At 39.2% G+C, this 12,192-nt stretch overlaps 1 protein-coding gene and 1 pseudogene across 1 annotated transcript; both read right to left on the bottom strand.

The window, feature by feature from the left end:
- Positions 1 to 545: 545 nt before the first annotated feature.
- On the bottom strand, positions 546 to 2,166 carry LOC137230768 (sodium/potassium-transporting ATPase subunit beta-3-like; annotated as a pseudogene).
- A 6,011-nt stretch (positions 2,167 to 8,177) lies between these two features.
- Positions 8,178 to 12,191, bottom strand: JRKL (JRK like). Its single transcript, XM_067750773.1, has one exon. It carries the CDS (start codon positions 11,525 to 11,527, stop codon positions 9,956 to 9,958), a length of 1,572 nt encoding a protein of 523 aa, XP_067606874.1. The 5' UTR covers positions 11,528 to 12,191; the 3' UTR covers positions 8,178 to 9,955.
- Position 12,192: the final 1 nt, after the last annotated feature.

Genomic DNA, 12,192 nt, shown 5'->3' with positions numbered 1-12,192 from the left:
TGTACAAATATAGCTTAAAAATTAATTCATGGAATTGATTTTTCCACACTGCATTCAATTTTATTTCATTTGTTAAAATATCTGTAATACACAGAATAAAAATAAGCTAGTCCTAAATACTGAAATGAAAATAGAAAATAGTTGTTTTAAATTGTATGACCAAATACAGCCTTTTGTTTTCAGTTTCCATGGAGCCCTCATATATTTCTGCATCAAAAATTTGTGTTTACGTGCCTCATACAAGACCTTATCAAATAAGTCTTTTATAAAGAATGAAATTTGTATATTTTTTTCCCCTCACATATGTACTGACAATTTCCTACTACCTGTGTCAATTTATAGTACCAGACAAATCCACTCAGGGTCTTTCTTTGTCATTCTCTACATACATGAGGATGTAGAGATCAAACAGCAAAAGGCAGAGAACTGGGCTCAGTCTACAGACAATGGGTTGCTATTAAGGCATATACTTTGTTAGACTGACAGACAAAAGGCATTATGTGTAATAAGGGGGAATGGAAGAGATACTTGGCTGCTTAATACCATTTATTCTTTTTTTTTTTTTTAACCTTTCAAATCCACTTTTATTTTCCTTTTTCCTCCTCACATACAGAGCTTCTCCACACAGTGCATTTCTTGCAGCTATAAAGTCATTTGACGTTGGTCAGGTACCATTTTATCCCCTAAAACTTTGCTGGCATCAAAATGTGACAGTTAACCAGTGTTAAATCTATAAAATACTTACATAGCAGAGCACATTAAGCTTTAGACGCTAGGCAATTAAACCACGTAAAAATTGGACAAACCCCCATCTTACATGTTCAGAATCAGCTGTTCACAGTCCTATCTTGTGACTGTACATGGTTCAAAAGGCAGCAGAGGCAACAGGCAGTTACTTGAAGGACACTGAACACTATGATCTGGAAGCACATTATGATGCTACCCCAGTATCATGCACCACTCCACCTTTCTTCAAGGTGGTCTCATAATTCTGGAATGGCAGGTCCAGCTGATACCAAATGAAGACAGACAACACAATGTTTACTCTGTGGAGATATTCTAACTCCTACTATGGACGCATGGTGATTTTGAATGCAACTCGTCCTAAAAACTTGTCACGATCATCCTGGTTTTTTAGGTTGGGTGATCCATCAATCTTGCGCTCAACTGTTACTTCGTTTACGTTATTTCTATTACCAAAGATGAGCTGGACGGCAACAAATGACTGTAGATAGCTCCCATGCAATTTTTTCCCATAATATGGAAAATACTTTAAATCTATCGTTCCATTAGAAGCATAAGTTGATAGCACTGATGTGTTTTCACCCTTCAAAATACATTCTATCCTTGGTTCTCCTTGAGGCTTTAATCCAATTATTCTGTTCATTTTCACAAGAATACAAGGGCTTTCTGTGGAGTAGCCAAACTCGGGATCATCCACACCACTGCGTGCTTCAAGTAAGACAAGAGGAAACCGACATGAAGTATAATCTAGACCCTTCTGCTCAAAAAAATGCTCCATCGGGACAATCTGTGAGATTCTTCTGTTCTTCTAAGCCATATGACTTTAGAAATTTCTTAAGGTCATTAATGCACCCTCTATAGGACTCTGGATTAGACACGCTGAATGAAAAATCCAACGCCGTCACTGGTTTTGGAAAAACCGTAAGTCCTGGGCTAGGCATCTGGTCACGATTATTTTGGAACCTCATCGTTCAGAGCCTGAAGCATAGCCCACTTTGTGAATGTAAAGAGTGCAGCCAGGAACCCATAAAAGAACTAGGTGGGGCTTCCCTGGTGGCGCAGTGGTTGATAGTCCGCCTGCCGATGCAGGGGACACGGGTTCGTGCCCCGGTCCGGGAAGATCCCACATGCCGTAGAGCGGATGGGCCCGTGAGCCATGGCCGCTGAGCCTGTGCGTCCGGAGCCTGTGCTCCGCAACGGGAGAGGCCACAACAGCGAGAGGCCCACATACCGAAAAAAAAAAAAAAAAAAAAAAGAACTACGTAGAAGAGCAAGATCAAACCCCAGCTCTTGGCGGTGAGCTCCAGGAACTCTCCGGTAGTCGTGTTGTAGATGAAGAGCTTCCACTCTGCCAGGCTCTGGTTGAAGGACTTCTCTTTCTTCGTCATGGTGTGTGTGCGGACGGCGAGGGGAGCGGCTGCTAAGTGGAAGCTGCTAAGTGGAAGCTGCGAGGAGCGCAGAGGCGCGCGTCCCGGCTGGAGCAGCGCGGCCCGCGACCGCGGCGGAAGGCGGGACGGCCGAGGAATCCTCCTCGCTGCGGTGAGCGCTCAAGCAGACTGCGCTGCGCCGGGCCGCCGCTTCGGCCGCGGGAGCCTCCCATTTATTCTCTTAATTTCAGAGTGGCACCAAATACCAATCATCTCTCTCATCTTTCGTCAAAATGTTGTTAGTGAAAAAGTAGACTCCCTCTGCTATCTGGTTTCTTTTCAGTGGTAACCGAAACCACACAACTGTTCTCAGTCAACTTGAAATCATCCCAAAATGATCATATTTTTTAAATGTTTTAAAAATAAATCTGCCATAATTGTTATGACTCGTGTTTTATAACCATATTTTTATTTTCCTCATTCATAAAGAGATAAAAGAGTATACAAATGCTTGTCACTAATCTATTAGATATTCCTTTACTTATCCATCTCTCCTTTTCAGATTTCTATCTGTTCCTTTAAACTTTATTAAGTTTTGCAGAAAATATTAGATTTGTATAACTGTAAGGTATTTGCAACCAAAATTGATCTTTTTGTTGACTTGACACCTTTAGGATATATTGAAATGCCACTCTCCCCTTTTAGAGAGGTCTTCAAATTGAGAATATACAAACAATTGTATAATTATAACATGAAAAAAAGCCCCTTCTGACTTAGAGTGTGAATAAAAGGTTTAATCCCCACATTATGTAAGAGAAAGACGCTTAGGGCATTGAAAAAGGCGTGCCAGAGCCTGATTGTATATATTGGCTCAACACATTGTAAATACCTAAAGTTGCCAATCTTGACCTCTATAATTCCTCCCTTTGACCACAAAACCCTATTCTTTCAATTATCTTACTCTCCCACTCTTCTCTTCATCTTTGATGCCCTCTAGTCCTTTAATCCTTCCTATTAATAATATAAAAACTAACATATTAATTCACAAAGTGTTGTACATTATTTTATTTAATCTTAACAATCTGTATTATCCCCATTTTAGAGATAAGAAGACTCAGAGATTTAGAAACTCACCCAATATCACACGGCCAGGACTTCTGATATCAAAATAAATGGAGAGAGCAGATGCTTCATTCTCATCTTACATCAACTATACAAACAATAGAAAAAACATGTATGTATATACTTTTAAAAGAACCAGGAATAGCCATCTTCAAAACAGGAAGGTAAACTTTTGGAGGACCATAAACTATGTGTGAGAAAATTGTGTTCTATATAATGAGGTGGCAAGAGCTGGGGGCAGGAGTCCAGATATAACCAACAAGAGGCCTAAGGCAAGGATCCAGGCACATACCGCCACCTTCCAGGCTAGGCACAAAAGAAAATGATGCCTGTGCTCAGGAAGAAGCAGAGCTTCGGGTAATTAACAGAATAACACCCTTGGTACCTGGTAAACTCCGGAGGAGTGGGGAGCATCCGAGCTCAGAAAATTAGCTCTCAAGTTCCACATCTGACAGGATATAATGTCCATTCCTTGTTCTATCAATGGCTCCAACCAAACCTTAGCAGATGTTTCTATACTTCCCATAATATATGCTGTATAAAGCAGAGGTCATACTCTTTCAGGCAATCTCAGCTACAGTGAAGAATGAACAATTAAGAATGACCAAAATGGGGACTTCCCTGGTGGCACAGTGGTTAAGAATCCGCCTGCCAATGCAAGGAACACGAGTTCGGGCTCTGATCCAGGAAGATCCCACATGCCGCGGAGCAACTAAGCCCGTGCGCCACAACTACCGAAGCCCGCTCACCTAGAGCCATGCTCTGCAACAAGAGAAGCCACCGCAATGAGAAGCCCGTGCACCACAACACAGAGTATCCCTGCTCACCACAACTAGAGGAAGCCCGTGCGCAGCAACGAAGGCCCAACGTGGCCAAAAATAAATAAATAAATTTATTTAAAAAAAAAAGAATGACCAAAATGTTGGAAGTGTACCAACTCCATGAAGGACTATGAACTCAGTAAAGGGTAGGAAAAGGTGAGGGATCACAGAGAAGTCAAACTGTATGTTTCAAATAAGTAAAATTCATACACTCAAATAAAGGAAGATTATTGTATACATGAAAGAATAGGTACTTATGAAAGAGAACCAATTAGAAATTCTGGAGCTGAAAAGTGGTAGAACTGGGACTCAGACACAAGTTTCCTCCTTTCAAGATCTATGTTCTCTCCTCTGATATCAGCTACCCCCTAAAAACACACAGAGACATATATACATGCTTATTTGCTTATTTATTTAGCTTTCTCATTACTCTACCTCTATATATAGTCTTGACATCAAAGGAGCCTGTTATTCTCTTGTCTCCACATCTACTCCACTCACCTTGCAAATCTGTAATCTTGTGGCTCTCAACTTTGGTTGCATACTAGTTATTCTCTGCAACATTAAAAATAAATACACTGTAACTACTCTAAACAAATTGCAATCTGATCCTTTCTGAGTAGGACTCATGCATTGATATATTTTAAAGCTCCATGGATGATTCTATAAGAATAACTGCAATTATATACTTTTGTTTCAGAAAGGGCTAATTATTCACTAAAAATGTGCACCTTCCCCTTCCATTGTAAAAAGTCATAATTAGGAAGCAGCTGCCTAGTTAGGGAGTTATTCCTGAGCACCCCCGTATCAAGGTAGGGCCAGGTGATGAGTGCTCATCATTAGAATATAAACAGAAATAATGCATATCATTTCTGATAGGAGGAAGTTAAAAAGCAGTGTATATTCTTCATTCTCTCTTTTCCTATCTACTAACTGGATGTAGAAGACTCTAGGGGGTCTAGCAAGCACAAAATCACAAGGTGGAAGGAGCCTGGGCCCATGAATCACAACTTGAAGAAAATCACGCTCCGACCAAGTTTTATATCATCACAAAATTACTCAGAGAAACACATGTATTATAAGTCTCTAAAATTCTGAGGTTTTTTTCATCAGCTAGAATTACCCAGATCAACAGAAAAATTGGTACCTTGAAATGGGGTGCTGCTGTGACAAAAAACTCAAATGTGTGGAATTAGTGATCAGGAAGCAGGCATCAGGGAAACAACTAGCAGAGGCTGGTAAGATGGAATAGCGGTAAAAACATTTTTCAAGTATTACCTTCAATAACTCGGAAAGCAGCCCAAAAACCTGTAAGCTTGTAACTCTACAGCCATAGTTCTCAACTGGGGATGATTTTGCCCCCTGGAGGACATTTGGCAATGACTGAAGACAGTAAAACATCATGAAAATTTTAGTTATTTTTCAAGATCAACTCAATTGTTATGACTTACTCCTCCTATCAGATTACACTACCTTATGTCACTCATATTAGTCTTGTATATGCACTCCATCAGAATGTGACACAATTCATTCTCCCTTTTTTTACATTTGTCTCCTCTTCTCTATTATAAGTCTAATGTAGTCTAATCCATGTATCCCATATATTGCCTAGAATGTCTTACACACAGAAACAATACAATTTGTGTTTGTTGAGTACACATTTGTTGAATGAATATATACTATTCTTCAAATCACTGATTCTACGGTCCTTGATCCAGTATTGAGGTACACATCAAAAGATCACTTCACAATACAAGTCTTACAGAATCTGAGGGCTTACAGACACTAGTTTTCACATTATTAGGTGTTCCCAGCGACTGCTACCCTCTGGGCATTCTTTCACCCCCAACTTCTAATTGCATGCGACTAGTTACTGTGTAAACTTGCCAGCTGCCTTAAATAGGGAAAACAGTTAAGAGTACATTTCTAAGGAATGTATTCGGTCTAAAGAGTTTGAATGATAGTCTTTTAAGGAGGTTAAGGGTTGGAAAATAAACTCAATTTTAGTACTCGAGTAGTAACAAGGGTACGAAAAACAGAAACCACTATGGCTATCCATAGGAAGAAATGGTCAGAGGCAAGGGAATCAGGAAAGGCTAACTAAGAAAGGTGATATATATGTATATATGGAGAGAGATAAGAAAAGATAATTACCTACTTTGATATTACAGACCAATATAGATTAGCTTAATTTGGCACTGTTAAAAACTCCTTAGCGCATCTAGTTGGCTCTGACATTAGGATGCTAAAGGACAGTTTACTATAGATGGAAAGCAAAACAACAATTTAAATTTCCCTTCCAGACTGAAATACTGCTTCTCAGTTGAAGATACAAATCTGGACTTCAGGGTGACTGGAGACAGATTTGGGATCATAAGCATACAGGTAATGGAAATGGATGAAGTCACTCAGCAGTAGTGAAAACCAAAAAAAGAAAAGTTGAAAATGTAGAGGATATACAGAGTAGAAGCCACTGAAGGAATTAATAAGCAAACTAAATCATTATGGTTTCCTCACATAATCCATATCACATTATGTTGGCTGTTTTATATGAGTTTACAATTAAACCAGATGGCTTTGTTTTTTCTCAAATATATTATTTTTTCCACCTTGATTTCAAGATCTTTAGTATATGAACCACTCTTCCCCGTCTTTATATTTTCCTAAACGCATCACCTCCAGTAGTCAATGAACTTTTGATTCACTGAATTTAAACCTGGCAAGGAATTCCACTCCTTTCACCCATCCACCCCCCAAAAGCCCAAATCTCTCATAAAAGGGAAGTTTCTAAATTCCTGCATCAACCTCTGCAGGTAATCCTACCCTCACAACATTCTTGGCTACTAAGAGTGTGGGTTTAGAGAAATATTATTCAGTTGATCAAGGCTCATCAATGGGAAAACCTGGTAAGACTAGAGAGAACATGATCCTATGGCTAATTTCTTAATAGAGCAATAGAAAGCCAAACAGCTTTCGGTGGGGCATTGAGGGAAGAAGCATTAGAAACTAAGACTTTATGACTTTGGGGCAGATATGGCACCCAAAGAGCTTCTGGTGTCATCCACCAAATGGTCCCAACTACTGATCAAATGCATTCAACTTGGTGCTGACTGCTTAACATTCCAAAGGTGAAAAGGAGAAAAGCAGAGATTACAGGGACCATCTGCAAATGAGCAACACATACCAGTAACCTGGGGCTAGGATGTTAAAATTCACATCATTACAAAACAAACCTCCCTGTAGGCCACATTTCCTTTTAATTTTCTTCTTCTCATCTAACCACCCCCTCTTTTATTTGAACCTAACGGTCATTCTCTTCACTATGTCATCTCATTTGGGGGTTTATTTTTTTCCCCCTTTGATCTGTATGGATCTGAGTGTATACATGCTAATGTGCCTTTGGTGGTAGTGGTTTACAACAACTTTGGGAAGGCAAGACTTTCATGTTGGGACTATACTGTGCCAACTCTTCAATTCTCTTTGAGATTACCTCATGAACTAAAGAGAAAGGTTTGCATGAATTGTTTTCTCAATGGTGGGTTTTAAATTGCTGAAGTGAGAAAGGATCCTCACTGAGCACAGCTAACCAGAAGTCAAAAAACAGATGATCCCAATTTCAAATGCTATTAGGCTGTGGATAAACAGGGAAATGGAGAGTAGTGCAAGAGGAAGGCTAACCTCATAAAAGGGTAAAAGGAAAGGGCAATTGCTGCCACAAGTGCACTGAAAAATAGATAAGTAAATTCAGACACTGGTGGCAGGTGGCGGAGGAAGGTGGCAGGGAATAAATGTTGAAGATTGGAAAGGTTAAGAGGTTAGCCTAGGTTGGATAAAATAAATGTAGGCTTTGGCATCAAATACCTGGGTTTAAATTCTTACCTGTAGTCAAGTGATCTTCAGCAATTAAGATATGATCTGAGCATCAGTATTTCCACCTAATTCATAATTTTAGGGTTACTGATATAAATACACTGCTTAGAACACAACATGGTATTCAGTAATTGGCAGCTTTTATAATTATATTTAAGGATAGAAGAGTCCAAAACAGAACTTTTAGTTTACCATTGTTGGCAGCTTTCAGAAAAGAGAAAATAGCTACAAACCAAAGAAAGAAGAGCCAGTCTCTCACAGGAGAAAGAGTCACAAGATTCATACTCAAGGCCACAAAACAGTGAACCTTTTACTAGATATTAAAGTTTAAAACCACACAGCTTAACAGTAATGTTAATTTTACCACTAGGTGGCAATGATACAGCTGAATTTCACTGACAAGGTTAATTTTAAAAACAGTGAGCAAATCCAGACATAAATTCCAAGAAACTTTTTAGTACATATTTTCATTTTAGAAAAATGAAAAAAATTCTATATACAATTTAATTTATAGCAAAATGTGTGATTATCTGATTCAATATGTATGTTAACTTCTGAGGCAATTCATGCAACAAATACAATTTTTAAACAGTTCTGGTCACAGTTAAGTCTTTTTAAAAAACCTAGACATATATCATGAAGAGAATAGAAATCATGGAAAGCTACAAGTATTTTTGAAGCTTTAGAGTTCTAAGAAAGTCATTATAAAATGCAAAGTATTTCAATGAAAAAGTTAAACCTTTCAAAAATGACTGATAGAGAACAATTCTTTATTTTTAAATTTAGGGCCAAAATATGAAATAATATGCAGACACTTTGCTTTTAAATTACATATGAAATTAATATTCATATAGGTAATATCTTTTCAATGTCAAATAAAACTACGTTGTTAAGCAAGTTTATCAAAATTCTAATGAATTCAGGAATACCTTTTTACAAATGTTAAAATAATAAATGATGAAATTCCTTAGAATCTGTACTTTCCATAATTATTTCTGCTTTCTTCATAAAACAGATAATTTATAGCTTATTAAAAATACTTTATTCTTCTTTTCATATCAAATAAGAGAAGGTATGACGAACTTCTTCAAATTATAGACATTTTCAAGTGCATAGTAAAAAAACCCAAAAAACAAAAAACTTACAAATACCCAAGATATTCCCTCACATATAGGGTGGGAGCTCACATCACCACATGTAACATTATAAAACCTGTACTATAATTAGATGAATAAATAATAAACCTATACTGTTATCCAATTAATAATTAAAAAAAAAGACCCAATTAAAATGAGCCTATTTATTCCCTTTGTATAAATAACCTAACGTTCCCTAAATTTTCAACTCCCAGTTTCTACAAATGAATAGGTCAGAATATCTTATATATAAGATTTCCAATAGTTTTCTAATTTAGCAATCACTTCCTATATTTACTTTACTTCCAGAAAAAAGTCCCCCCCAAACAAATGTAAGAAAAGCATGATTTCTAAGTTATTTTATTAATTCATAGATCAGTTTCTCCTTCAATTTGAACTTCATTTTGAATTATTATAGATCACCCTGAAATCTAACAATATAGCTATTTCTCATTCCATCAGTGTATACAAATATACAAAACAAACAACCACTTAAGATGGTTAGCACAAAGAAAGATTACTGTGGCAGCCCTCACAAATCAAACAAGAGATTTCAGGAAAGTGCTCAATCTGTTCAGTTACCTGTAACTTCTGCTAGAAAATTTATGGAATGCCACTGTCATGGAAGGGATAATTGTAGATCTACAAAAATGAATACATACGTATGTGTGATTTATACCTATACAGAATCAGCTTCTGATTATCTACACAGATAAAGGGACAAGAGATAGATGCTGCAAAACACATAATCCTCAAACCACTTCAGATACATTTTTCGTATCTGTATTTCACAGGGCTGTGTCTGAGAATTCAGAACACAAAGAAAATTAAGCCATATTGCAGAGATCAAGAGTTACACAATTACCAAAACAATGGTAATGCTGATATACCATTACTAACTTGACTTTGTCATCTTCTGTTTATTTCTGATGGTGGCTCGAAGTTTACGTATCACCAGTCTATCAGGCAGAATCATATCACCTTGTTGTTCTAGATAATCCAATAAATTTTCAGTCCATTGGAGAGCAGCTGCATGATTAATATGTTTCTCTGGAATCAGTTCTATTTCCTCCTCCTCATTTTCACTGGATTCATCTGTCTGGCCTTGTGCTCTTCTGATGATTTCACTGTCAGTTAAGACTTCATAGCCTGGTTCAGTACTGTCCACTTCAAGCCATTTTTCAACGTTCTCAGGAGTCACATTTTCCAATCCTTTGGTGTGTTGTAAAATGGTAGCCACAGCAGCCACTGAGATATCTTCTTCATCAAAGTCCAGGCTTTCTTTTTCCTCTATGGTAGGGAGAATCTTCTTCCATGCTCTGCTAATGGTAACTGGCTTTACTAAATTCCATGCCATTGCTATTTCATAAAGTGCATCTAGCAGAGTTAGTTTCTTCCAGAATGATCTCAGGTCATTGCCTTCTTCCAAGTTGTTCTGGAGAAGACCTGCACGATAGTTTCTCTTCATCATAGCTATGACTCCCTGATTTGAGGGCTGAATCAACGAAGCCACATTAGGTGGTAAATATTTAGCAAATATTTGGCCATCATCTGACCTCAGGACATTTTCATTTGGATGTGTTGGTGAATTATCCAACAAGAGCACAGCCTTTTCTTGCAAGCCTTTGGATCTTAAGTGCTCGCGAACTTGTGGCACAAAGATCTTATCAAACCATTGTCGGAAAATGGAAAGATCCATCCATGCACCTTTTTGGCTGAAATAAGAGACTGGCAGGTTTGAGGTGTCAGTTGACTTGAAGGAGCGAGGTTTCTTTGCTTTCCCCACAACACAAAGCTTAAGTTTGTGTAAACCTGTTGCATTGGCACAACACATGATAGTGACTCTTTCTTCAATTGACTTGTGCCCAGGGGCTGTGCATTTACCTTTGATTACTGAAGTCCTGGAAGGCAAGCATTTCCAAAACAGTCCAGTTTCATCTGCATTGTAGATCTGTTCTGGTTGCAAATTCTCTCGTTCAATAAAGTCTCGAAAGTTGTTGCAAAAATCTTCCACAGCTGTCTCATCTCCACTTAATCTTTCGTTTCTAATATTAATCTCTCTAATGCTGTGCCGCTGCTTAAAACGAGTTAACCAACCAGCAGAGGGGTTAAAATCACCATCCATTCCCAAAGCATAAAAGAAGAACTCTGCCCTTTTTGCACAAATTGGTCCAGACACGGGATTCCCTTTTGCTCTTTGCTGGTTGAACCATTCCAGCATTGCTCTGTCCAGTTCCTCATACATGGATGGCTTCATAGATTTCCTCTTGGCCAGAAGACTTGTGGAATCAGAACTGCTTGCGTAAGTTATAATCTTTTCCTTATTTTTTCTTATATCCCGAACTGTTGTCTCACCAATTCCATAAATCACTGCCAGTTGTTTGGAAGAACCTCCATCTTCAAGTTTCTTTATTATATCAAGCTTATCTTTAATAGTTAACACAACACGCTTCCGTTTCCCTGACATGGTGAGGCTCTGGGACTCAGGGACTCACCCCAGACTCACACAGAAGCAATCCTCTAAATCCTGCCTTCTCTCACAGACTCACTTTAACACAGCCTTACACACTCAGTCTTTCAACCTTACCAGGCACCTGGTGGCCCTGACCCCTTCCCTGGCTGGGCTGGGCTGGCAAAGAGACGGCAAAGGACGATCAGAGGGGCGGAAGTCTGAGAGAACAGGCCTTTAACTTTAAATGGGCAGTAGAGGAGGCCCCAAGTCACCGCGGATAATCCGGATTACAAACATTTGTTTTATTCCCCCAGTGGCCGCGAGAAAGACTATAACCCCATCGTGACCACAAGCCTCCTTCACGCCCAGATCCCGGGTCAACGGCCGTCACTAACCCCCGCCACACCCCAAAGTTACAGCAGAGAGCGGAAGAGCCAGGGAGTCGGGGACTGGCCCCATTCCCCAGGGGGACGGTTACGTTGGATTCCTTCCCCTGCAGTCAGCCCCTTCACCGCAAGCCCCACTTCCCCGCGTTGGCGTACTTAGCCTACACAGTCCTCCCCGTTCCTCACTGCCCGCCGAGCTCCCTCTCCCCACCTCAGTTGGAACCAGGACCCCGTAACGCTCCCTGCCTAACGCGCGGCGACCGCTCCTCCCCCGACCACAAGCTCCCGGAAACG

The sequence above is a fragment of the Pseudorca crassidens genome, chromosome 9 (assembly GCF_039906515.1).
Source record: "Pseudorca crassidens isolate mPseCra1 chromosome 9, mPseCra1.hap1, whole genome shotgun sequence".
Taxonomy (NCBI): Eukaryota; Metazoa; Chordata; class Mammalia; order Artiodactyla; family Delphinidae; genus Pseudorca; species Pseudorca crassidens.
The sequence above is the reverse complement of the archived record's forward strand: the minus strand, read 5'-3'. Positions and strand labels throughout refer to the sequence as shown.

Excerpts from the sequence above, each read along its gene's own strand:
- JRKL (XM_067750773.1), bottom strand. The coding sequence starts at position 11,527 with ATGTCAGGGAAACGGAAGCGTGTTGTGTTAACTATTAAAGATAAGCTT.